This window comes from Semicossyphus pulcher, unplaced genomic scaffold, assembly GCF_022749685.1.
Source record: "Semicossyphus pulcher isolate SPU_LCO1_2020_fin unplaced genomic scaffold, fSemPul1.0.p SCAF_3, whole genome shotgun sequence".
Lineage (NCBI taxonomy): Eukaryota > Metazoa > Chordata > Actinopteri > Labriformes > Labridae > Semicossyphus > Semicossyphus pulcher.
Genome location: NW_027211704.1, coordinates 18,601,263 through 18,628,834, shown reverse-complemented (window position 1 = coordinate 18,628,834; position 27,572 = coordinate 18,601,263). Strand labels below are relative to the sequence as shown.

Genomic DNA, 27,572 nt, shown 5'->3' with positions numbered 1-27,572 from the left:
GATTGTTTCAACACATCTGCCCAGCCCGCCTGCAAAAAAGTAGAAAATAATAATGTACAAAGGATACCTTTCCATTGATATAAACAGGCACCATATGCTAATAACATTTCTCTTTGATATTTTTCCGTACCAGATTAAAGTAGGATTTAAAGTTCACAATTTAAATAGGAACCTAAATCCACACCAGTGTTTTCATACGGTGTGTACGGGTGTATTTCTTAATCCAGTCTTTAGTAGCTCTCCTCAGATTTTTCATCTCTAATTGTGGTTTCTGGTTTCCGTCAGCCTGCTCTCTGTAGCCTACTTTTAGTTAAAGTGGTTTCACTTGATTATTACTGTGAGGAAATGTAGAGGAAAGGCCCGGTAGAAACATTTATAAACAGCTAACAAATTACAGTAAGTCATCAGGACGTTAAGTGTTGTTATCCAGTGAATTAGTGCTTAATAATTCATTAATGCCAAATCAAGTCTACAGTATGAGCCAGGGATTAGCGCGTGCCCTGTCGCTTTAAAAGGAGCGCGCTCGCGACACTTAAACCAGTCACATCCCTTGCGTCACTACTACACGATGTCGCGGGCGTGAGTTGAGTTTACATTCAGGGCACGGAGTAAATACACGCACTAATACACACTCTTAACAACCGAACACACACGCATTACAGGAGGACAGGATAATGGCGTCTGCGAGTGTGGTGGGGCAGCACCCGAGTCCGCACAGGCTGGACTCGGAACCTTCGCTGCTGTTCTTCAAACTACCCGGCAAAAAGAAGATCACCCTGCCGAGGAAGTCGTCCTGGGAGAAGATGATGTTCAGGAGAAGCTCAGGGAGCAGCGGGGAGTGCGGGTCGGTGTCTACTGAAGCGGATACAGGGGCTCATCCCTTGTCTCCGGGACCAGAGGGAGAACCGGCGGTAAGAGGAGGGAAGATGCCCAGGGAAGGATGCGGAGCTCCGGCCGCCCCTGCTGCGCCACGTAGCCTGGACCGGGACGGAGAGGAGGGCAGCACGGACTGCGACAGGCGGGCAGCTCGAGAGAGTGGAACCGGGCACATCACCAGTGACTGCAACAGCAACGTCAACTGTGACTCAAACCGCAACACAGGTGGTCGCCGGGGGACTTCGCTCAAGCTCTCGAGCGTCAATGTCATGCCAAGCGGACCTGGTACGAACGGACACAAAGGAGCGCACCGGCACAGCATCTCATCCTGTATGCCGGCACAGGGAGAGAGCGGCAGCCTCCCGCTGGAGAGGCTTACCCAGGGCAAGACCGGAGTAGTCAGGCTGGCCCGCACAGAGCATCGCCGCAGGGAGGCCTGGTCCATCTTTCCCCGGGGTTTGGACCCCCGGGTGAGGACCGAGAAGGGCGAAGGACACCGGTTCGAAGCCAAGCCCGTTACGCAGGACTGGTGTGACGCCTGCAGCCGTCAGGTCACTGCACAGGCACTCAAGTGTCAAAGTAAGTTGATGAGGATTCCCAATCACGAATTTATCAGTCTGTAGAGGTTTTAGTTCATAAATAGAGAGAATGGGAAATATTACATACTGAATGAAACTGTAATTTTGGTGAATCCAAGAGTACTTAGTCAGCACACGTGTTCCACTTTTGTGATTGTTGGTATTTTCCCTTTTAGAAATGTCAACAAAAGGGTATGTTGATGAATGTAGGAGGTGTTCACTTTGTCGCCTGTTTCTTGTGTCTTAACTCTTCCATACTGGTGTCTGTGTGTTTGCACACAATGAGAGGGTGCATGTGACTTTGTGAGTGAGCCAGTATGACAGGGAAGGACATTTTCACGCAGACAAAGCCAAAAATCCTTTAATGGAAAGCCCATTATCTTGTCCTTCCAGCTTTGCCTCCCAGAGTTCACACTCTTTGATTTGCTGCCTCTGCAGGGAGAGATAGAGGCATTTAGTGGTGCATTGGTGAATGTCTGTAAAACCCAGACTTAGTTGGGAATGAACTACTTTTGGTTTCTTTAGATTAATGAGAATGTGCCTTATGTCTCTGGAGTCACATACCTGACTGTTCTGACTATAAATACTGAACTGCTCTGATGACATCACTCCCACCTGCACAGCTCTGGGACACAGAGAGTTCAGACAAAGCCAATTTGACCTGGCAGCTTGGATATGTGTTTAATCTGGCTGCAGTGTATGATGTTCACACTTACACTCTACAGTTTTGTGTGTGCGTTTTTTCCGTGCACGTACTGTACATGCATGCCTGCTTGTTTTTCGTGTATGTGGTCGTCTGTGAGTTCATGCTGAGTTGGCATTGTGTCAGCAGAACTCTGTCACAGGGAGGCAGTGGCTGCGGAGGAGTGTGAGATAAAGGAAATGAAGAGAAGTGAGGGGAAGACAGGGAGAGATAAAGAGAGTTGATGGGAAATGGAAGAAAAAGAAAGGGAAACGATAAAAAGTAGTTGGACTGAGGGTTTGAGAAAGTAGTGGAAAGAGCCAGAGGAGAGGTTGAGTGAGACAGAGTGATAGGAATGAGGAGAGACAGGGGGGGGCTGGAACAAGCACGATGGGAAGGAGCCAGTGCGAGTGAGGGATCGGGGAAAAGAGCGAGAGTTTGTCCAGCACTGCAGAGCTGTCTGATTTAGTGTGCTATCAGCAAGAGCTCAGTGGAGCGAGAGCAGAGATTACTGGAACTCTATTCACACGCACAAGCAGTCATGAGTTCCTTAGTTTTTGTCCTCCCCAGTCTCTTTATGGATCAAGCTAATTAGCCGTAGTTTTATCCTGCCAGCAGCTGCCCTCTGGAAGCCACATCAGCTGTGAGTGTGGTATACAATCATGGGGGTCACCGGGACATTTATGACAAGCGATTCAAATTTAGGCACATCAGGGTATTTTTGTGGGAAGAAAAAACGCAACCAAAACTGCCTAAATAGAAACAGCACACACTCGCACGCACACACTCTTCTTTCAACTACACCCAGCAAATGACAGGGAGGGAGAGACGGAGGCCTTGCAGCCATAAACAACCATCATTCTGCGTCTTTGTCTTGCTGTATGCTGCGCTCCCCCTGTCTGTCTTTAATCTATCACCCTCTTGTGTCGGCCCTGTTGCGTCTGAAGCTTATAGAAACAGAGATGCGGCTCTTTTCCCCCCTGGGACAGAGGAGAGCTTGCGGGGGACGGTTGTGATGTGGCCTTGCCCTGCAGTGGAATCTGTCAATCCAGCCAGAGCTCCCAGTCTCTGCTGCTGCTGTGTTGTTGTGTAATCCTCTGAATGTATTCCCTCTGCTGACTTTTGGCCCTGGTTCTGCTTTTTTTGCAAATCTTTATTGCTCCTCATGGGAGTTTGATTTGTTGCATTGCTATACAGCAACCCCCCACTCCATATGAGCGTAAATACACACACAGATAAGAGCCATTTGTGGAGTCAGGCCCTAATGGAGCATAATTATAAGCATGATAAGTGTCAGTCTAGACATCTGTTTGGCCTGTGTGTCCTCTTTATTCACTAATCCATCCCATTTAGGGAACTTACTAATGTTCTTACTGATATAAGCGCAGGGAAACCCACATATACAGTCTGATACTTACAGAGGACGTGATAAATGCTTTTAAATTGTATTTTAACATGAAAACTGTGAGCTTTTTAAAATGAAACTAACTTTACTCTTATCCAATTCAGAGCAGTGATGTAAATCAGTACAGTAGATTTGGGTTGTGTCAGCGGCCGCTCTCATGATCTGATTTGTCGTCTCTCTGTGCTGTGCCGTTGGTCAGAGAAGGCAGGGAGTAACGGAGGGGAACGGCAGCCTCTTTAATCCCAGCTCTGGGTGTCTCCGGCCTGGGATTACGTCTCAGGGATAGAGAGGTAGGGATTACAGACTAGCAGACAGAGTCAGACATCAGATTAATATTTAATTAAAGCTCTCAGGGAGTCGTGCTGTTAACTGTAACTGGTGGTTACAGTTCTCTGACACACTGGGGTTTGGTCGTCGCTCTTTCAACACCTCTTACTGTATAGACACTATTGCGTTGTGTATAGTATAGTTGCAGTTGAAACCCCAATGGGACGACAGTCAGCCCTCTTTGATTTAGCATTATAGACAAGTAAATAGTTTATAACTCACCATATTGTAGTTATTTGCACATTTAAGGAAATTATTTTAGTATTTAAACAGTTAATAAATCCCTACCTGTAACCTGTGAGTGTGCCTGTACGTATCCGTTCATTACTAGCCCGTTTCATTATATTAAATTAAGGGCGCCATGTTTATAAAGAAGACTATTCACAGGAGAAGCTATAATTACCAAACATAATAAATAAACACCCAAACATGTCCTGATATGTGTTTACAACTGCACAAGTGTGTTGTTAACCATCGGCTCCATGTTAATATACAATAATATAGTATGCAGCTGCTTATAAATGCTCAATATGGGTTTAAAATGTTGTATAACTTTAAAGGGACGTCAATAGAACCTCTTACACTTTCAATGAAGGCTCCAAATAATGATTGTTTTCAATATTAAATCATCTGTGTTCGGGGTGGGAATCGCAGGGTAACTCACGATACGATACATGGCCCACGATAACGACAGAGATTCTGCGATAATTGATATACTGCAAGACAATCATATAATGATACATCACGATATCTGATTAACTGAAGGATACAAAATGCACCTAAAAAAGGTGCAAGAATGAATGTATTACTCACAGATTCACAGATTGTGAAACAAACTGAGATAAACGATGATGCAGTGACTCAAATTTGCAGGGAGAAGTATGGATATTTGGCACCAGCGATACGATACAATTGTCTCACACCAGTCGGGACGACGATATATTGCGATACCGATATTTTGTCCCACCCCTAATCTGTCTATTAATTGCTAAAGCTGCAGAAGTCAACAATGAGTGGAATAGACTAGTTTCCTGTAGCCCAAGGTGGCATCCAGTCTTTCAAAATTTGCACTTGAAATAAAAACAGGAAAGTGTCAGAAAATTCCGGCATTTTGCTTGATGATTGTCAAGCATTTATAGAAATATTAAATGTGGTCTGTTAACTTTCCCTTTAAATAGATGAATGAAGTTATTTAGTCCTCAATAACTCTGTACTCCAGAGACTGTTTAAAGTGGCCCTGTTTGCAGAACACGAGGTGAATGCCCCAGAGACCACCGCTCCTCCAAACACGATTTCACAACAAGAAAAGCCACGTTTTTAAAGTCTGCGTGTGAGCAACAACAGCTCGCAAAGTTCTCAGAATCTCAAAAAGCCCTGTGAACAGAATTTAGGCTTAAATATTTGCATGAAGAGTGAAGCCTGTTGTTGTTTCAGCACAGATGTGAGGTCGTGTGGCGGTCACAGCTGAGACAAGGAGGGATACTCGGACTGACACATGGCTGCCAGGGAGGCCCCACATGCAGTCGCGTCTGCCACAGACCTTCACAGTTACAGTCCCAGTGTATTCTTTATGCCCCATGGCATTCCTCATCCCTCTCCTGAGGAGTTATTTTTCCTAACACCCTGTCTTTTCCTTATTTCACCTCTCCCCCCTCGACTACACAGAGCAGACTTTGTCTCAGAGACCCTTTCAGCCGCGTCACACTGGTCCTCTCAAAGCTCCATTCACAGTGGAAGAAGAAAACATGGAAGCGGGGTTGTGTTAAATGGCTCATAACCTTCGTTTCCCGGCATACCAGGGCTGCTGCTGCTGCTGTGCCAGACCTGCGATGGATCTAGTTTTAACTAGCCAAAACATTCCTACAGAGCTCATATGTCTGAAGTTAAAACAAACACAATCTGAATACAGAGCTGCTTTGAATATCGAGGCGTTGAAACCTGTTACGTCTGACCTTTCTCGTCTTTTTGTTCAGCTTCTTGGAAACAAACATTGAGAGGCTGATTGACATTATTTGACCTTTATAAAAAACAGGAAGCGACCTGATTTGGCATGCAGATAAGGACTTTGTTTTTGCAGTAATACCTGCATGGTGTAAAGCTCTCCTCCTCCTCTGTGCATCGCTGCTCTTACTGTATGTATGTATGGCGGAACAGTGGGGATTTTCAACAAGGCTATATTTAGGTCGCCCTTGGTAGATGGTGATAGGAGGACTGCAAAGGAAGAGGTGGCGAGGGCAGCAAGGACGGCACAAAGACGTTGTTGTGCACACGTTGGAACAAGATCAGTTTGAGATAGTGGATTAAAAACAAAGCGTCATACTTGGTGCTCAAACAAAAAAAAGGTGACATCAGAGCTTAAGCCTCTTATGCCATTCTTTGCGATTATGTCATATTCATGTGAGTGATACTGGTGAGCACATCCTGTTCCTCCAAACTCTTCAATTTTAGAAGTAGGGCAGAAGAACTCCCAGTAGTGCTCTCTCTCTGTATCTCTTTCACAGCGCATATTAATAACCGCCGGACTTGCGCATCACCTCAACCCACACACGCGCGCGCTATCGAGGTGATGTAAGATATGTAAGTGTTGTGGGGTAGACAGGTTGGCTGACTCATTCTCCTCGACCGGGCTGGAGTGTTTCACACCGAGGAGGGAGAAAAAGGGGGAGAAGAGAGAAGGTCGCGTCGGTAAACGGCTCTGCAGTGGTCTGACGTTTCCGCTCTGTTGTCGGATCCCACCGTGTTCTCTGCTAGTGAATGAAGTGTGTACAGTCATCCTCTGAGGGAGCGGAAAGAGAGGAGAGAGGGGACTAGGGGGGTCTCTGTCTCTTTAAGCTGGCTGTTTGGTACTGCAGAGTGTGTGGGTGCTGCAGTAGAGACAGAGAGAGAGAGAGGATGAGGGAGCATTGATAAGAGAGAGACGTTAGAGAGGAACAAGTAGTACAGCAGAGATTCGGGGGGCTCATGTCTGCGCGCTGAGGTGTGAAGAAGAGCGGTCAGAGGAGAAGAGTGTGAGGCAAGTAGAGGAGTGTGTGAGGAGGACAGGTGGAGGGGTGGCAGAGCGAGCGGAGAGGGGGCTGTTTATTCGGAGCGTGGCACCGGTGGCAGAGTGGCTGCGCTGGGATGGCAGAGGGGGGAACTGGGGGGGCTGGCGCTGGGGCAGTCCTCAGAGGGACAGGGGCGGCCGGGGGCAGGAGAGGAGGGCCAGCGAGGGCTACGCGCACAGGACGGTGCCTGCCGGATGGTGCCACCATGCTCCATCCATGGCACAGATAGCACCGCTCGTCCCCGGGCTGGAGGAAGCACAGGACGAGGCAAAGGAAGAGGCCAGGGTAGGGGTCGGGTCAGGGGCAGTTGAAGGCGTCGAAGTGGGCGGGACGTTTCTCGGCCAGGTGCAGCTGCGCCTGGAGGAGGTCAGGGGGGATTCGGACGGGGAGGTGGGCAGCGCCTGCTTCGGACAGGTGTCACGGCGGCTGGGACGCCTGCTGAAGAGGCTGCCCAAGTCTCGCTCCTGGAGTGACAGCCTGAGGATCCTGCGGCGCACGTCCTCTAACGGATCTCTGCTCACGACCTCAGGTATGGGGAGGAGAATGGAGGGGGCAGAAGTTGAAAAAACTGCAATTTGTGGCTTGAAAGTTGAACGTTAGATCTCAATCAGTTTGGTGGTGATAGGGGTCAGTATTTAGGAAAAGGTGATGAGTAGACAGGTTGAGCCTGGTTGGCCTCAAAGGCCGGCTGTGGGCCAAAATATTTGGGTATTGTGTTGTGAACTGCAATGCCCTCAGGCCCGGTTACTCTTTGTCTATAGCAGCCCCCCCCCCCACTCTATAACGGATGATCTATCCCCCTCGCTTTTGTTCAAGAGCACGTGTGTAAGATCGTGTGTTAACAGTGAGGATACGAGCCGCAGATTTGTTGTAAACGGGAGAATAGTCCAGCAAACAGGTCGGATGAAAGCAGCTGAATCTACAGTTTATCCTTGTTTCAGACGCACATTGAAAACCTAGACAATTTCAAACAGTCGAGATAATCCTCCTAACTGAATTATCACATCGACTGGCTGCATGGTATCGATTTTTCCCTTATTGTCTCCAAATAGCTGCCTCTCTAATGCAGTTTTTTTTAGGGGGTGGTGATGAAAACATAATGTAACACTAGCTCAAAGTGTGGCTGGGTTTAAAAAACCAGGCAGGCAGCATAAGAGCCGGGGCGCTGCAGAAGTATTGATCCATTCACAGCAAGAGACTGACAGCTGAAAAAGAAAAGATGTTACTTTAGCTCTTTTGTGTCTCTGTGTGTGCGTGTGTTTCCTCCTGTGTAAGCCTGATAAGACACTGACCAAACATGACTCAGGGTGCCGGTCATCACTGCTCACCACTCCACCTGAGTGACGTCATGCTGCAGCGTCCAAAGCTTCAGGAACAGCAGCAGCAGTAGGAGCCGGGGCAGACGGATACAGGGTATTTTTGGATGGTTCTCCCTGTGGGGAAACCCAGATAATCTTTGTGAGAATGAACTTCAAGCCTCAATCCTTGATTCCTCTTCTGTTGCTTCTTTTATGTATTTTTATCGTCTGTCTGACTTCAAATCTTGGATGGTGCTGTCTGGAAATTCCTCTTTATGTCTTTCAATTGCTAAATATATAGTAGCACAGTGACTGTTTGAGGGGAAGGTCTGTTAAGGGCTTCAACTGTGTGTTAAAGGTCAAGGTTAAACTGCACCTTACTAATTTTACACATAAAGGTCATGTTACTTATATAGAGCCTGTGAGAACAGCATAATGTCCAGTGTACAGTATGTACAGTATGATATCTCCTGTGGCTCTCATAGAGCTTTCTAAGGTCTGATGATGTCATCAAGGTTATCTCACCTTGGGAGGAGACTAACAACCCTCAACAGAAAGTCTGTTACAAAATTGGGCCACTGGGTTTTGCAGAAGGTGAAATTTTTAAGCATGCACGGTTACTGGAAACAATGCTATTACATTGCATTATGGGAAATGTAGGATTCAGTGTTGTCTCATGTTCTTGACTCATATTAGGCACCAAAAGTCAGGGTATTTTAGCCACTTCTGTGTCAATTTTAAACCACTCTTTTATCCGTCTCTTGTAAGTCACCTAACTTCATGGAAGCACCTGAGTGCCCCTTTAAAGTTGTAATCTCGAATATCTCAGTTTCGTTCCCTTTGGCAGCACCTATGTTGGTAAACGATAATTGCAGGAGCACACAGATATCCAAACAGTGCTGCATGTGTGACATCCATGGTTGGCTCCCTTTGCTCCGGGTGTAACTCTTGATTTTCCTCGCTGACGGTCGCTTTCCTTTTCAGACAGTTTGCCTTCATCTGAGCGTCGAATTTGTTTCTTTTTCTTTGGATTTTTGGATATTTTTGAAGTTGTATTTGCTCCGCCTACCCTCTCTGGCAGACCAACCTGCTGGGTGATGGAAAACGCGTCACTAACCGGGCGCTGGGCGTCATTTTTTTCCGCAGAAGTCACCACAGACACCCGGTCCATAATAATACTATATACTGCAAATGCAAAGGCTTTCAGCAGTGGGCCATAGGCTCAGTCACCATTGTGTTACCCAGGGCTGCGCACAGACATTTTGAGGGGACGGGGCTCAAGCAGAAAGAAGGGCACTTGCCCCACCAACATGCACTAATTCCTACCCTGACGTTGGCACACCGCCGCCATCCATAATCACACATTATGTTGATAACTGTTTCTACTGAACCAGATTATTCTACCAAGAAACCACAGAACTGACATGTTTTCATTAAAGTTGCACATTTGTAAGTTGCCCTGCATGACGGAGAAAACGTTGAAAATTAGACTAGCTTGATTACCAGTGAGATTACAGACTACAGAGGCTAATAATGAGGACATTACAGCCAAGTCCTACTGACCTACTTCTTTTGACTCTGGGGGCACAAGGGCAAGGGCTCAAGCCCCCCTTCGGTCCTATCTGTGCACGTGCATGGTGTTACTTCATTTGGCAATAGATAGTGACCTTGAAAATATTCGAGATTATTACTTTAATTTAAGCAGGCTGGAACTATAAAACTACATGCATTAATACGCTTTTTAGTACACATTTAAATTATTTATTTTTCCATTAAATGCACAACACATTTTACAGCTCACTCCTTGAAGTTTTTAAATGTTCATTAGAAATGATACGTTCTCCCAAAAAAAGGCCTAAGTCCGCTTACTTATGTGAGCTCTTCTGCTCTTCTTCCTCAGTTGTTGTTGGATCAGCTGCACACATTTGCAGCTCACTGGACAGAATAAGCCTTAAAGACACTGAAAAAAAAGAATTGACAGCCTGCTTCTTCTCTTGCTTGTTTGGTTAATTTAGGAAGCGTCTGTAGCTCGACAGATGGAGGAACTGAGGGAGGGGACGATGGAGAGAAAATCAGTATCAAATATGAAATGTTTGTGTACAAATACACACAGATGTCAAGGTGAGCGGGGACAGATTTATTTAGTTCAGGGGAGATTTGTTTAGTCGTGTTAGGAATAAAAGTATGATATATTGATTTATAATGATGGAATGAGGGGTGAAGAGCAGTATGTGGAGTAGTATGGTGAGCGTCTGCACAGTAGGACAGGATAGATGACCGCTCTAAATGAGCTATGATGGGATCAGACCGTTTAAAGCCCCCCAACAGACCCCAAAGCTGCTCCTAATTCCCTCATAAGACCCGCAGCGCTCCCTTTGGGTTCATAAGCAACTGTGTTAATATCCTCGCCCCTAAATTATAGCTACCTTAACCCTATTTACCTCCTCCCTCCCTCCTCACCCAGACAGGGAGTAAGTACAATATGTCCCTCCCTCTGCTTCTATCTGGTGCCATGCAGACATCCTCCATGACCTGAGAGACACTGCTAATCTGTCTGTCCCACACCCAGCGTCTCGCAGGAAAAACAAGCACCCACATCCCCTATCTTCTAAGAAGTTCCAGGAGATGATGCAGAAACAGGGACGCTTTATTCCAAGAAAGATGGAAGTGGAGGAGAAATGTGACTGTGAATCACTCTCGGTTTCCACCGCGGCTGTATTAACGTCCTCTTTTTTTTTCATCCATTTAACACGCTGCAATCGAACTCCTCCTTTCCTGTCTCCCTCGCTGGGTTCTTATCGACCCAAGTGCAGCACTGGAAGTTAACACAGCCACCACTTATAGATCCTTACTCTTTCCGTTGCACTGATGGAGCTTCCTCCCTCTCTATCTGTGTGCATCATCGTCCCGCTCTGTCCGGAGGCCGTGTCTGCTTTAAAAGCAGTCAGACTGGAATGATGGGCTGAGAGACAAAGAGGGAGCCTGTGCACTCATCTCCCGCCGCGGAGGAGCTACCGAGGCCAGTCGAGCACGGCGACACATAACACCACAGCCCTTCTTCTCCTTGTTGAGACAACACGCGCAGACTGTAGACTCCTCGGCTCTGTGCAGGAGGAGCAGATGCTGATGAGTGTTTATGGCTCGGCTTCATTACAGTCATCTCTTGGAGTCCCGTCCGCGCATGTTTCATGTTGCAGCCTGTGATAAAATATGTTAAAAAATAAGGACTTCTTAAGCTGATTTTAATAAGAAGTCATAGTTCTGCAGATGACGTGGCAAATTATCTTAAAGGCCGGTAACATAAAATGTTCTGACAGCTCGATTAGCTCGCCTTTGAATCATAAATACTTTAATAGAGTTCAATGAGGTTGTTGAAGTTTTATGTGTTTTCCAGTCACAGGGAGCCGAGTACAAAACGCCTCTGTTCCCTTGATCAGTTCAGACTTTGAAAATAGAAACTGTATCAGGATTTTAAGGTAGTTCCCTGCCTCATTTGTAGTGATGCATGTAAATAAAAAAAGTGTGCCAGCTGATGGATAAGCCTTTATCAGAATCCAGTGATGCTGGCTCTTCCAACAAAAGCTGTTAGATTCCTGTAAGCGACCAATTTCTCCTAAAAATCCCTCAGAGAAGAATCAACCATAACATTAAGGCAACTTCCCCATTTAATATTGTGTACTTTCCACAGAACAGCGAAAGGAAAAACCCCTGCAAGTCTGAGCACGGTGTCCGGAGGGGAGTTTCTCTGACCTGCGAGAAAGAAAACAGTCGCACCAGAAAAATGCTTCTTTTTGCTGACGCCCCCCCCCCCCGTGCACTTGCTTTCTCTTTCGTTCCTCTCCCTCATGATTCTCAGTGTGATTGTGCCTGTGTCAGCACGCCTTTATAACCTTCACAGCCCTTCTGGGGTCACTGCATGACTGCTGCAGTTTCTCCACATGCTCATTAGCTCACATATATGCATGGTACAGCATCGCAAGGAGGTGCACAGACATCCACAACTGCTTCGAGTGGATACAAGGACTCTTGTACCTTGTGAGGCCTTGTGTCCTTAATTGTAGATGAAGTTAAAGGATTAGGTTTAATTGAAAGCTAAAGCCTTGGGTTTGTTTAAGGTGTAGAACAAGATGTCAAATGTTTTCACAAGGACGTCTGCAAAAATACACACTGCCCCACACATTTTTGTGTTTACTCTGTTTGTGTGTGTATATACAGTAGGCGTCAGTGAGAGTCAGAGATAGTCTGTCTTATCAGTGTGGGAATAATGTAGATCCCTGACTTGCTGACAGCGCACATGTTATTGTAGGTGTTGACCAGGAAAAAGTTTCAATCTATAAGCGCTCCTCCCTTTTTCCTTGCAGTCCGCCCCGGCAGTGATTACTGCCTTCAACATTACTTATCAGGAGAAAGAAGAAGGGCGGGGTCTTCTTTAAGCGACCGACACCCAGTACAAACACCGGTTTTAACCTTGAGAATGACACCAGAGGAAGTGTAAAGTGTAGCCTCACTAGTTGCGCTACAGAGCAATGTTTCAAGAAGAAGGTTCCACACAATACGTATTGAGTATTAAACTTAATCTAAACAAACACAACTTATATATTCACTTGGCATCTTTGACGGGAATCAGGTAATTTGCTTCTTTCCTAGAGCTAAATGTAAACATAGATACCCCTGTAACTGTGCAGAGTTATGAAGCTTTTGCTAGCAGCCGGCTAGCTTAGCGCAAATACTGGAAACAACCAGCCTGAGTTTATCCAGAGAAAAGGAAAACACCTACCAGCACCTTATTATAGCTATACATGTTAGCTGTATTATGAGGGGTTTGTAGGTCGATTTTGCTACCTTGGATTAAAGCAAAGCTAGCCGTTACCCACTGATTATAGTGTTTTTGCTAAGATAAATTAGCTAGCTATAGGTAGCAGCTTTAGATTTACAGTGCAGACATGATAGTAGTGTCGATCTTCTCATCATGCTCTCGACAAAAAAGCATATTTCCCAAAACGTTGAATATTTTCATTAGGTTTGGTTGAATATGGGGCGGCGGTTTAGCTCAGTGGTTAAATTGCGTGTCCCATATTCAGAGGCTACAGTCCTCGAAGCAGTGGCCCCGGGTTAAATTCCCAGCCTCGGCCCCTTGCCGTGTGTCATCCCCACTCTCCCTTTCCAGCGCTTTCCACTGTCCTCTCTCTCAATAAAGGCACAAAAGGCCAAAACATTAAAAAAGGTTTGGCTGAATTTGGAAGTGGAGGCAGAGTCTGTAATCTAAAGCGAAGGTGAAGGAAAGCAGGAAAGGAGTCTCTCTCTTCCCTTCCCCTGTGTGCTTCCTTTCTTTCTCTCTTTCTGCATTGACCTCTAAACCGTCACCAGCAGAGCATCCTCCCTTATCTGAACTCTCCTCTTTCCTCGACACATCCCTCCTGTCAGCGGGGCACTGCGGGCCTTCCCTCTTACACTCCCTCTCTGCCAACCTGACTCTGTTCCACGCATGCTGACGTCTATGCCTCTCTCATGCAGCGACCTCTAAAGTGTCCTTTATCTGAACTTTCCTCTTTGCTGGATGTGTTCATCCTGTCAGTAAACCCTGTGCTGTCGTCCTTTAGTCTTTCCTCTTCAAAAAACAGACCCACATTTCATTCGCTAACATGCTTCTCCTGAAAATACCTGCTATCCAGGCATTAAAGTTAAATTCCTTTGTATTTAGGTGACGTTTATAGCTTATTATCCCTAAAAAAAACTCTACACACAGCCTTCTATTAGTGACCTTATGTAAATAAAGCTCCTCTCTTTCTACGGTGGTCATCAAGAAGCTTGTTGCCATGGTTACAGTGCTGATGCTGAGTGTTACAGGCGCAGTGGTGTTGCTTTCTAAGCAGGATACAGACAGAGCTGCTAATATCAGTAACCAGCCAGGCTTTGCTCAGCTCGCTCATGCAGCACTGAAACAAAGACGTGCACCAGAAAACAATGTTTTTTTCAAGCATATTTAAGTATCGCCGAATTATTATTTTTATTCAGTCCGACTGATATCGTGCTTTAGTCGTTTATTTCAGAAGCTTTCCCACTTGAGGATTCCCACAGAAAGGATCTGACTCACAGTTTCCCCCCAAACTGCAGTCCTCTCTTTGCCCATGCGGTTCTTAAATCGTATTTTTCTTTAGCGTGGATTATCTCACGAACAGAGGAGAAGTTAGATGTGAAGCTGAGCATCTCAGGGGAAAAGCCTGCGGCCACAATAAAGTCTGCGCTGCATAAACAAGCCGAGCCCGTCGTATGTGAAACCACAGAAAAATTAAAGAACAGTCGACTATTTTGGGAAGTTTTGGGGGAAGTACCGTAATCTATTCTTTTCTAGCGGAGCAGCTTGATGTGAGCTGACCAGACCGGGGTTGTTAAAGTGGTACAGTTTGTTGGCTTTGGAGGTTATCCATTCATTGTTACAGTACAGTATGTCTGTTTTACATTATGTATTTGTTCCTGTTATGGACTTGTACAGTAATTGTTTAATTATTTCCTGTACGTATCCAAGTATTTCCTGCCGTCTGATTGGTTAATGAGATGTATAGAGGTGCATCTTAAAGGTGCTATTTTAGGTCAATTTTGTGAGGTTTCAACAAGTTATTGCTGGGATTGTTTTCCTTCTTATAACATGAAGTGGACAGGGGTATCTTGAGTGGACAGGTCCCTAGAATTACTATTATTTTAAGTCTTTCAACACAAGTATTTTTTTCTTAATGAATCACTGTACCTTGTGGGTGTATGTCCCGTTTTAGCCACTAGATGGAGCTAATTCTCTGTTGAAAGGGAGTGATTGGATGACTGTACATGAATTGTCTTCTTTATTTCAAACCTCACATATTTCAAGGTAAATAATTTACTCTCTCTGTAGAAATACAACAGTTTGCAGTGTTATTCCAGTGTTTGATGGCGCTTTATTCACTGCTTTTTAGCGACTGCTGTCTGTTTTTCTGTAAGTGCTCTCGTCTCTGATTGGTGTGTTTTTGTGTTTCATCAGACTGCAGCTACACCTGCCACCTGGAGTGTGAGAGCCAGGTCCAGCTGGACTGCAACAAGAGGGACAGAGAGTCTAAAGACACTCCATCTCCCAGAAGCCACAGCTACTCCAAAGCCTCTCAACACAAAGTGAGTGTTTCTAACACACAATAAAACATTGATTATTAAAAAAAAAAAAAAGACAGCTGGTTTGGCTCAGTTGGTGGAGTCTGCGCCCCGTGTATGGAGGCTACAGTCCTCGGCGCACTGATCGCGGGTTCGACTCCCTCTCTGCCGATCGTTTGGTGCATGCTCTCTGCTCCCCACATTTCCTGTCTCTCGTCAGCTCTCTTATCAAGTGAAGGCAAAAAGCCAGTAAAGAAAATAGTGCAGAGAGCCATTTGTGGTATTTTTAGGGCCACTGCTGAAGAGCAAACACACTCCTCTAAGTTCAAGTGTTACTTTGCAGAGGTGTATGTGAGTCAGGATTGGGTAATGGCCCGGGTTCATTCTGCAGCATCTTACGTAACCGTCCTCCTCTTTCACAGCATGCTGTCTCTCCTCCTCCTCTGAGGTCTACTTATGAATTTATGTATGTGCTCATTTGCTTTTTTTGGTCACAGAATGTTCTCAGCACAGAAAATGCTACGTCACCTCCCTCAGATGTGCCTTACTCAGGGCCTCCCTCGTCCTCCTCCTCTTGTAGTTTGGGTCTGATTGATCCCATCAGTGGTGGATCCTGACGTCCTCTCTCCCTCAGACGCTCTTACATGAATGCAACCCAATTAGGTTAATCACTGTTCTCTGCAGGGACATCCACTGTCTGTAGCATAGCTGTGGAATAGTTGCCAGTGGAATATATTTAGTGATCTACTTTAAACCTAAAATCTATCATTTGAACTACTCTCGTACTGTGCGTGCCCCAGGGCATCCAGTGATACAGTTATTATGTAAAATCCGTCCTGGAAATAGTGCTTCACCCACTCTTTGTGTAATCACATGTGTGGTACAGGAACCAGAGAGAGTGTGAGCCTGCATGCTGCTCTTGGCATCCCATCCTGAGTCACCCACGCAATGCGGTCCACAAACACACACACGCGCGCACACACATCATGTACGAGAGAAAGCTGGATAACCCCTGCAGCAGAATGTTGGCAGCTTCTCTATTCCCAGGGGGGCAGATAACGCACACAAAATTAGACCCCTGGTAGTGTGCCAGGTGGAACTCCGCTTCTAGATAGCATGAAAAAAATACACACGATCATGCTGTCCTGAGACATGTTGGTGGGAGTCACGAGAATTGGAGCGAGCATGTGTGTTGAAATGTCCAGCAGCAAATGCCTGATTCAGGTTTTTTCCAAAAATATGCTCATTTATTTCAATGTTCCACGTCTACTGGAGCAAAAGGATGGCATAGTCATTTAGTCATTTTCAGCCTAACCACTCCCGCTTCTTCCTTCTGAGTTTAATGAGTGTGTAGTTAGAGATAATGAGCTGAACATTTAAATTAAGTGAGCCTTGATGATGTCTGTCTTAGAGGTATGTGAACTCTCTGACTAATGCTCGTGTTTGTTTCATAGAGAGCACTAGCACCGCAGACAAGAGGAGATATGACAGTTCATTTCCTGCAGTCCTCTTTCTCCCCCTTTTGCTCTGTTTTATAGCCGCAGGTGCGAGTGTCAGTGCGTGTAGCTGTGTTGTCTTCCCCCTCTTGTCTTTACTGCTCCTTATTGTGTGCATCAGCAGAAATTGATCCCTTTTTTTTTACCCCCAGAAAGAGCACGCACAATGAGCGGCCTTCATCGACTTGAAGGCGGCCTGGAGTGTCGTTCAGCATGCATATGTGTGTGTGTGTGTTTGTAGCATCCCTCCCTCTGTAGTGGTTACACTGATGGAAGCGAGGGAGCAGAGCTGCAGGTAATCGGTCTTCGCCTGACTCAAACCTGACAGGGAGGCACCCGATGAAAGGGTGACACACTGCCCCTCCGGTAGCATATAGCTTTACCTATAATCGTGTCTGAGTAGCTTTGAAAATCATATTACACACACACAGAAGCAGCATGTGCAGACAGGCGCAAGTATACGCCATCAATCTCCACAAAGGCAGGTGCATTAGCTGCTTTTTGACACAGGGGTCACTGCGAGAGACAGAGGGCAGATTGAGGGTCAGAGGTCACCGTAATCTCTACGCTGAGGGCTAACATTCATTATTTTCCTAATCTCACCTTAAGCAGTGTGAGCCCTCCCCTCCACCAGCAAAAGCAGCAGCTGTGGAGGGTGTATGTGTTTTATTCCGGTCTGTATTTGTCCCATTTGGTTTGGAGATATTAGCCCTAATAACGGCCCGGTTGTACCTAAAAGCCACACGTTTCTAGAGGTTTCTTTGCATCTTTACAGCCGCAGCCATCTTCCCCTGCCTCTCTGTTGCTTCCTGTCACCGCTTCTCTCACGTATGTAAAACAGGAGCTGTGAGGCTTCATATCTCTCACTCATCAGCCCCTCTCTCTCTCTCTCTGTGTAAGAGGAAGTGGCCATGCTCTGCAGGGTGCAGTCGCTTACAGGAAGAGAGAGAGAGAGAGAGAGTGTGGAGGGAGAAGGGGGAGGGCGCTTGCAGGCTGATAACCACAGATGGTTGAGCAAGGCTGCAAGAGAGTGAGAGGGAGTAAAGACAGGCAGGGAGAGAGTAAGAAAAGGAGGCTGAGTGGGAGGCATCCATCTCCCTGGTAGTATCGCCAAAGCAACAGAGGAGGCGGAGGAGAGAGGACATAGAGTAAATTGTCTGTGAACGTCTTTTTGCTGCAGCTATGAGAGCTTCTGCTGCTGTTTACTCCGGACTCCAGGGACGGATTGATGCTCAAGCACATAAACGCAGGAGAAACTGAGCAGCTTGGACTCGAACTGACCTGTTCCTCGTTTTCTTCGCGGCAGGTTGAGACAGAGAGACAGACACACAGGATGAAAGCAGGATGTGGTCTCGCATGCATGCCTGTATGAGCGTTTGCTTGCGGGTCTAACAGGGGCTCTCAGGTGAGCGGGGTTAACTTGAAACCTGCCTGTAAACTGACTCCATGACACGAGAGTGTGTTTATGTGTGTGTGCGAGAGGGTTAAATGTGTGTATGTTTAGGTGCAAATGACCAGGTGCATATTCTGTATGGTGTGTACCGGCATCAGAGCGCACACACACACACGTCAGGAGGAAGTGACAAGTCTGTGCTCGCTCTCGGATTTCCTGGTATCCTCTCCGGTGGCACGCAAAGCCTGAATCTGAGCCGAGTTCACCTGTCTCGCCGTCACAGGTGGGACTCAAACTCTCTGGATGCATCAGCAGAGGAGTGCTGACTTCTTCTGGATGAGTAAAGGACAGGTGGACACGTTTAGACTCTGATTGTGGCTGGGCGGCACGTCAGCCAAGCGGTTTTCGAAAAAAAAAAGCAGCAGCGACTTCCTCGGGCTGTCAGCGTGCTTCTCTGGTGCCGGCGGGCGACCCTGGACTTCTCCATGACTGTCAACACGGTGCTGACCCCCTCCATGACCAGCAGTAACAGCATGAGCAGCGGGTACTGCAGCCTGGACGATGAGAGCGAAGACTTCACTTTCTTCACAGCCAAGACTTCGTTCTTCCGCAGGCCCAAGCAAGCAGCCAAGGTATAAAATCCGGATTTAACTCACTCTGATACGTAAAACCCTACAAGTAAGGCAACTCGGAAGGGTCAAATGGTCGGTGTTTCAAATGGTGGGGAAAAAAAATGCCATTTATATTACAAACATGCAACTTGAAAGCAGAAGTGTTGAGAGGAAGTGGTGTTTGTGCATTTTTAGCGCAGGCCCTAGGTGTGTGCGTGTGTGTAGGAAGGGGCTACTGTCATACATCTGTTGTGTAACATTGATCTCCCGGCCTTCCAGCCTTCCTCATCAACCTTGATGCCTTTTGGCAGCTCATTTATCATGTGAGCAGCTCCAATAGATAGTCTAGAGCACTCTTCAGAGAGTGAAGTCTTAATACTGTGCGGCCGCACAGAAATAATGTGTTTGCTGTGTGTTAGCGGAGCGCTAATGACGCTAACCTACAGATTCCATAGAGGCTTCTTCTGCGTGGGAGAAGCGTCTGTGGAAATATAGCTGATACTTCTGCACTAGATAGAGTGTGAATGTGTGTGTGTTTGAGAGAGAGCATGTGTGTAGTGCAACTACTTAACTGTAGCAAACCGCTCTCCCAGTTACCATAGCAACTCATAGGTTTGTTGGCACACTTTCTGGGGATTTGGTTTTGCTCTACTGTACATTCAATTACTTCACACATAATCCTGTCAGACACGATAACTACAGTATGTGCAACCTCACTTTCACTGCAGGTGCTGCGTGTTTGTTAGTGGGGGTTTCCCACAATGCACAGCAGGTTATAGGGGGATTTTTATAGCAAAGAAAGAGTGAGACAGAGAGAAAAGAGGACGGTGATTCTGGTAGTCTCCTGAAACGACAGAGACATTTGCATTCATGTAAAACACGCTCCGGCCTCGTGGTGCTGTCTCTGTCCTGGCGGGGCCTTTGGTGTCTGACTTGGAGAAGGTTTTAATCTCTGAATAATTGACCAGCTGTGTTGTCTGCGTGTGTGTGTGTGTGTGTGTGCGGTTAGGGTTGCTGCTGTTCTCAGACGGAAGGGTTGCGGGGTTGGCTTGTCTGGGCTTCCAGCACAGAAGCCGCCAGCTGATGGGGCCTGATGTCTCTGGCAGTACACAGCCAGAGAAAAGGGTTTGACATGAAATGATTTGACACGTAGAACAGCAGCACAGTCTGCTATAGGACAGAGGAGGGAGAGGGTCTTCATCCTCCTCCTGGTGGAGCAGTAGCCCTGCAGTGAAAGAGTCCTGTTGTCTCGTGTGTTTGAATATGAAAAGGAGATATGCAAAGAGCCATGTGGCTTCCTGGGAATACAGAAGTGTATTCAGGAAACAAAAATGTGTCATTGTGTCGCGCCTACGTATGTGTGCTTTTATGTTAGAAGAGACTCTTTATAAAAACAGAGGAAGGGGAGTTCAGCTCCTCTTTTCTTTATGAATTATTTCCAGAGCTGAGCCTTTTGCTCCAGATTAGCCAGCCAGCTTTAATGTGCTGTGTGTGTGTGTGTGTGTGTGTGTGTGTGTGTGCCTCTGTGATGAGCAGGCAGTATGCTCAGTTCATTCTGTTCTGCTTTTTGATGCAGTGAAAATGAATGAATAACATCACTGCTGCTGATCTCTATCAAACAACAAATTACACCTCTACAGTACAAGGATGTACATTATCTTATAAACAGCACACATCAGGCTGCATTGTGCAGACTTATTATAGAAGTGTGTTATATTAAGGACTGATATGTAGATCTATTTAGTAGTATTTAAGTACATTTACTTTTACCAGCTTGGGTTAAACATAGAACCTTTTATCGTATTTATAATGTGGTCCATTCTAACATTAAATAAGCAAAGGGTCAGAGCATTGTCACCATTGTGTATGTGTGTGTGTGTGTGTGTGTGTGTGTGTGTACTGCAGGCATTGCTGGCACACAGCGGTCTCTGAGCTGTGAAATAGAATCAGTGTGTGTTCTCGATCCTGCGTCTCCTCCTCGACACTTGACCCAGTAAAGGCTTTTTGCTAGCATGCACTGTTATCTGTATGTGTGCATTTTGTGTGTGTGTGTTTGTGAGTCGTTTGCACCGTACGTGTTCTTTCTATTATATTCTCTCTGTATTTTTAGCTCTTAGTTTTATTTGAGCAGATGAGTCCTGACCGCACTCGCCACGTCCTCAGTCGAGGCCAGGTGTAATTGATCCTTGAGTTTAAGGTTACCTGAAGATCACGATGTCAATCACACACACGCACAGACACACACACTGGAAGGTTAAACTGACAAAGTCAAGAGTAAGTTCACTTTAAGGTGGTCAGGTTATACACACACACACACACACTCAGGTTTGACACATTGTTTGATGCAGCTACTTTGCAGCAGCGTGACCTCTCTTGTCTGATCTCATCAGAGTGAGAGCTTCAACACTTACTCATGTCACCCTGAGGGGTGTGTGTGTGTGTGTGTGTTTCTGCTTGACATGTGTCCATACGTGTGTGTGACCCTTATGTAACAGGCCTAGATATCTTACACACTTAAGCTGCTTTAAGTCCGTGTGAGTCACAACAATGACCAGGATTAGAGCGTCTCTACCTGTCACCTGTTATGTTGTTGTTATCATTGTGACAGTTTAATCTCTCGCTGCACTTCTCGCCAAAGGCCTGGTGTTTTCTGGGTAAATTTGAATTTAACAGAAGTCGTCACATTTAATCACCTGCTTCTTTAGACACATTGCTGGCTTCGGGCTTAGCTAGCGTTGTGTATGTTTTTTTATTATTTTACACTAAACATGAAGCGTACACATTCTCAATGTAAGCTTGTGTTTGTCTTTTTAAAAGCTTTGAGACGTTTGGGGACCCCCAAAAAATAAGTCTGTTTGGATACCATTATATTGCATCCATCCCAATTTTCCTTTCTAGTAGAAACCATAATAACATACTAAATTTGTACATTAGCTAAGATGTAAAGTGTCTGAATGTAGCAGGTTATGAATAGTGTGTTATGTGGGCGGGAATAGAAAAATTGAGGGTTAATGGGGGCTCCTTCTTCTGTTTTTGCTTTAGCCCCCTGGCCCTCAAAATGCCTGTGTCTCGCTGTGGTTTGGTGGGAGACTGTAAAGCAAGTGGTTTTATAAATTATTGTTTTTCATTACATCACGAGCTACTTAACCAAGGTGCTAGTCTCTCAGAGTTTCCCTGAACTACAGAGCAGACTGTACAAGCCGTTTCAGGGTCTCACATGTCTCTGTCTCCGCGTCCTGCCGGTCATTCACTCCCTCGCGACCTGCTCCGGCTAGGGCTCGTGTGAGTCTCAGGACTCTGTGGAACTCCCAGGGGCGGAAACAGCTCTATTGTCCCCTGACCACTCTCACTGGTATGCAGAAAGGGAGGGCAGGGCACTGCCTCTGATACATTTAGAAACTCGCATACAAATGCAGGAATTCCTGCGAGTTCATTTCACTTTGTTGCTTTTTGCTGGGAGGAATTTTAGACACAAGGCAACTCCTTCATACCCCTCAGATTCTTTGCTTAACCCTGGGTCCTGGAGTTTTTCTGTGTATGGATTTATATTTTATTCTCACATGAACACAATCAAATGAATCTATGGAGCTATAGAACCAAGGCTCTTTAAATCTGAATGTGTCTGTGTCCTAATTAAGAGAGTTTGAATTATTATAGTTACGACATCCAGTGACCACAGTAGCTTTCACTGCCCTGCAACATGGACATGCACCATTATAACAGGGCCATAGTTAGTGGAGTGTGGAAGGATTAAAGGCAGTAACAAAACAAATAACCAAAATGAAACATGGACACGCACACACACAGTTCTGTCCCAGCATCTATCTCCAAACACCAGCCTTGAATTTTTAAACGTTATCATGTTACCACCTCTTTTCTGCTGAATGTCAGCCAGGACGAGCTACACTCGCTGTGCGTGTTCTTTATAACCACTGAAGGTGCCTCAGTCTGTGCACACAGGGACACAGGCATGCACTCACACGCTGCATCACGGCTGAATGAAAACAGTGACTTCATCGCACAACCTGAGGAGTCCCCTACAGAAACCATTCCTGCCCTGCATTCGCTCCCTCTCTCTCTCTCTCTCCCTCTTTCTCTTTCTCTTTCTCTGTCTCTGCCCCAGAAAATGAAAGCGACCAGGAGAAGGAGGGGAAAAAAACTGCTATTGTGAGATAGAGAGGATGCATCCCACTGTACTATAAATAACCCAGTCAAACTCTGTGTTGCTAAGGCTGGCTCAGCAACCGCTCTTTCATCACTCCTTACCCCTTACTCGCCTCTTTCACTGCCTCCCCCTCTTTTCCTCCCTCTCCTCCTCCTCCTCTCAGTACCCCATCTTCCCTTTCTCTCTCTCTCTCTCATTCCTTATCACAGAGGGATATGAGTAAGAGTGAGAGAGGGAGGCAGCGCTGTCAATATTCTCGTGCTGTGATGCTGAATGTGTGATTCGCTCCATTCACAACATTTCCCGTCCGTGTGTCGAGCTGCAGAGTAGTTTCAGCACTCTGTGGAGACTGATAGTGTGTGAGAATCCCCCTCAGTCAAACAGAGAAGCAGCTTCTTCTGCTTCAGGCTGACAAAGATGGAGGACAGTAGAGGGAGGTGTGGACATAAGTAGTGCAGGCCACTTGGTCTAATTGTTTTACTTCAGTTAACTATGACACCCTGTACGCTTGCAAGTCAGCAAGTCTAATTTTTGTTGAAGGCTTCCTCTTGATTTCTATTCATAAATTTACCCGAGCAAGAAGCAGCATTTCTTCTTTACAGGGCTTGTGATGGAAGCAGCGCCATCTGCTGGCTAAAAGAAAACACTTACACTACCACTGCTTTCATATTTTGATACCGACACTCTTTTTTTCTCTCTGCATCCACAGCAGAATGAAGCAAAGGAGGAGGACGACGGGGGAACAAAGGAGCTGTCAGGGGAAGAGGTGCGGAAAAGGATAGAAGAGTACAACGCTCAAGTGTCTGAAAATGGCATGAAACTGGTGAGTTCTGAGCACTTCCTAAAGCAGCGTACTGTTTAACGTCACACCTACAATAAAACACTGAGAACTTCCTCACTTTGATTAAAAGAAACAGGAACCTGAGCTTGGATTTACTGTAGCGAGTGATGATACAAAAACAGGAAACAAAAAGGAGGATATCAAAATGTAAATTCCATGATTGATCAAAATACACGAGCAGTTTCTGACTTTAATTAGCTTGACATTTAACTAATTACATCCTTTAGCTTTCTTAACTAGAGTCAGATGAAAACATTGATTCCACTCTCACGTTTGTGTGATAAAAAATGAAGCTACAGCTAGCAGTAACTTAGCATTCAGACTGCAAACAGGGAAAACAACTACCCTGGTTCTTACAGTCTCCTGTCTCTCTGTGTGTTCCCAGGCTTCAGACGGATCCTACACAGGCTTCATTAAGGTCCACCTGAGGCTCAGTCGACCGGTCACAGTCCCCGCTGTGGAGGCGGCTGGCTTGGACGGACAGTCCAGGCAGACGGGTGGCAGCAGTCAAGACAGTCAGGAAGGGACGGGGAGCGGGCAGAGTGAAAAGAGAACGTCCTTCTATCTACCGAGCGACTGTGTGAAGCAGCTCCACATCAGCTCTCTGACCACCACCAGAGAGGTCATCCAGGGCCTGCTGAAGAAGTTCATGGTGCTGGACAATCCTAGAAAGTTTGCGCTGTACAGGCAGACGCACCGCGATGGGCAAGGTGCGGGAAACGACTTCTACTTTGTAGCTAAAAATAGCGTTTGTAATAGCGATCTTTGACTTATACGTTCTTTGTGTTTTTTTCCCTGCTTCAGATCTGTTCCAGAAACTTCCTCTGTGTGAGCGTCCTCTTCTTCTGAGGTTGATAGCAGGGCCTGATCCCGAGCAGCTCAGCTTCGTCCTGAAGGAAAATGAGACTGGGGAGGTGGAGGTAAGAATACACACACAAGTGGAGACATACATGGGTAGACAGTCATCAAAGGCTAGAGCATTTGTTCTACAAAATAAATAAATAACATGCTCTATTCATTAAATAACACGTTTCCCCTCTTCCTCTTTCAGTGGCATGCCTTCTCTGTCCCCGAGCTACAAAACTTCCTGGTAATCCTGGAGAAAGAGGAGACGGAGCGCATGCGGGCAGTGGAGCAAAAATACGCCATGTACCGACAGAAACTACAACTGGCCCTAAAACAACACGACCCCTGACCCCTCCTGCACCTGTTACCTTACAACCTTACAACCCAGGGAGAGACTGACCCTTTGAACCCCAAGACCAAGATCTAATCAGAGGCTGGAGCTGGATTCGAACTCGTCTCCACCTTCCACATATATACACCCAAACATACAGTACATCCACACACACATGCATACCCTTTCTCAGGACGCATACGAACCCCTAAGACCCCCCAACCATCCGTACATCCACCTCCTGAGGAGAGGCGAAAGCGACGTGAAAGGCTGCAGGGTGTGTGGTCTGCTTGCTGATTGGACAAGTGGTGTTTTCATTGCCAAGGACACACACACACACACACACACACACAGAAAGATCACAAGATCTGAAACTTGAAATCTCATGAAGGGACTGCTGGTGTTTTTAAGGCTTCCCTCTTCTTCTGCTACCGTTGCTGCTGCTGCTACTGCAAGTGTTACTTATGCATGAGTCTCTCTCAGCTCATCCCCCTGCACACAGTGAGAATTTAAACAGAAGGCATGACTCATTTTATCAGCATCTCTTGGAGGTGGAAGGACAATCGTACTGAGTGTTTTTTTTACTTTCTTGGATTTGGTGTTATCACAAGATTTATCCTTTCCATGCTGGACGAGAAGACGTGTGGATTTGTGAGGTGTTTAGGTTCACGGCTAGAAGACAAAAAATTGAGATCAATTGTCTGATTTTTTTTTTCTCAGGGAGCATGTTTTAAGGGAAGAGAGAAAACCTTAATGCTGATATAAAGTGAATTCCACCCTACACCACTCCTCTTTAGTCCACATTGCCCAAATCGTCCTTTCTGATTTGTTCCTATCATTACATTTTTTCCACTGTAATGCCATTTGAAAAGTAAGCGAAGATACTGTCAGGTGCTTTCCTAACCTTTTCTCAGATGTTAAAGAGGTGGTATTATGCTGTTTCCCATTTTAAGACATATATTCGATGTTGGATGTCCAGCCTAAACGTGGGTGAAGTTTCAAATCTGTCGGTAAAAGTATGTCGGAGTAATCCCCAGGCTTCTCAGCTCAGTCTGCAGGCTGCTGTGAACGCCAGGTTTCACACAGTTTTTTCTACACGCTTTGTGACATCACAAAGTGCAGCCTCAGGTTGGCCAATCAGAGGAAAGTGGGCTGGTAGGGGCTGGGTTTCTTAGAGGGACAGAGCTGACTTGCTTGAAATTAGCATAATACCCCCCTTTAACTGTGATTTAATTTGCCCTCCCTAAATTGCGATCCAACCAATCTTGCATGATCTCCACCTTCAGAACGAGGCAATCCACCCACCACTGTAAAAATGATTTTCATGCTGTTATCGTGTACAGGTTTGAATGTGAGGGGATTTTCACACCAAAGCGTAGAGGGAGCGATCTGCTGACAGGATTTGAAAGGGAAGAGAGGCTTTTGGACGGTTCGTCTAAATACAGGTGGTGTTTGTAAAAATTCAACCAGCTTCTGTTTTTGCACATGTAGATGCAGGTGACTGAATGGCCCATAACTTATGGGGCTGGGCATGTGTTTCTGCTTCTCTTTTCCTTTTATCCCCCCCACCTTCCATCCCCCCCTTATAAAGAAAACAAAAAATATATGACATTCATAATAATGGCTATGATGTACCAATGATGTGTTTGCAATGCATATGTATTATGTAGACACTGGATAAAGAGTGACAAGGTTTAACTTTGTTGTTATTACGTTGAATATACTTTTGGTATAAAGTACTTGGTACTTTCATTCCTACTGGTGTGTGTGTGTGTGTGTGTGTGTGTGTGTGTGTGTGTGTGTGTGTGTGTGTGTGTGTGTGTGTGTGTGTGTGCGTGTGTGTGAGTGTGTGTGCTCGTATAGGGCAGTGAGGACAATGTGAATAGTGTTTTCTAATGAGTGTCATCAACGCTCCGTCATTGGGCCTCACTTATTAAGTATTAAAACATGCATTAAGTGCATTTAATAAAAATAAATTACTTTGTGAACATATATCGGGCATGCATGTATCTTAAAACTAATCCATTAGAAGTACTGATAAATGAGGCCCGTTGTCCATAAGCACATACTTCTCCTCAGTAAATCCCAATCATGCTCATTCTCTTCAATCACCACCACCCAAAGCCCGAGCTGTTCCTGCTGGCAGTGCCTTTTGTTTCATGTGCCCCTGGGTTTGTCTGTCAGGTGTGTTTCAGCACACAGGTGCCTGAGCGGATGTGTGGAAGGGTGCTTTTGCATGTGTGCAAATCTGTGTTTATTGGGTGGTGTTGAATATGTAATTTTCTTTCCCTTAACACACATGTCCTTCCACCGAACCCTGCGTGTGTGTGTGTGTATGTGTGTGGTGCGTGTTATTTATTTCATGGTCCACCTCATCCATATGATATTATGTCAAGGATGTTGAGATTTGATGCTTTTTATTTGCAATTTGTTTAATTTGAAGAAGTGTGTGTAAATATAACAGTAGAACTGTACAGAATATGAAAATGAAATAAAAAGGTCATCCCTTTACTGAAGCAGTTTCAGATCCTCGTGTTTGTGGCTCGGCGGGGTTTCACTGGAG

The 27,572-nt window shown here is 45.9% G+C and overlaps 1 protein-coding gene across 3 annotated transcripts; it reads left to right on the top strand.

The window, feature by feature from the left end:
* The first annotated feature begins 617 nt into the window (after positions 1-617).
* rassf5 (Ras association domain family member 5) lies at positions 618-27,525 on the top strand. 3 transcript variants are annotated; one of them, XM_069678008.1, is made up of 6 exons: positions 618-1,455; positions 15,223-15,350; positions 23,701-23,814; positions 24,218-24,542; positions 24,637-24,752; positions 24,884-27,525. In XM_069678008.1, exons 1-6 carry the CDS (start codon positions 675-677, stop codon positions 25,025-25,027), a joined length of 1,608 nt encoding a protein of 535 aa, XP_069534109.1. In that variant the 5' UTR covers positions 618-674; the 3' UTR covers positions 25,028-27,525. The 3 variants fall into 3 exon arrangements, with proteins under 3 accessions (XP_069534109.1, XP_069534110.1, XP_069534111.1); XM_069678009.1 differs by lacking the exon at positions 618-1,455 and adding an exon at positions 7,061-7,441; XM_069678010.1 differs by lacking the exons at positions 618-1,455; positions 15,223-15,350 and adding an exon at positions 17,731-18,847.
* The last annotated feature ends 47 nt before the right edge of the window (positions 27,526-27,572 follow it).

Excerpts from the sequence above, each read along its gene's own strand:
- rassf5 (XM_069678008.1), top strand. The coding sequence starts at position 675 with ATGGCGTCTGCGAGTGTGGTGGGGCAGCACCCGAGTCCGCACAGGCTG. Across the intron at positions 23,815-24,217 it reads CTGAAAATGGCATGAAACTG|GCTTCAGACGGATCCTACAC; the intron begins GTGAGTTCTGAG and ends GTGTGTTCCCAG. Across the intron at positions 24,753-24,883 it reads ATGAGACTGGGGAGGTGGAG|TGGCATGCCTTCTCTGTCCC; the intron begins GTAAGAATACAC and ends TTCCTCTTTCAG.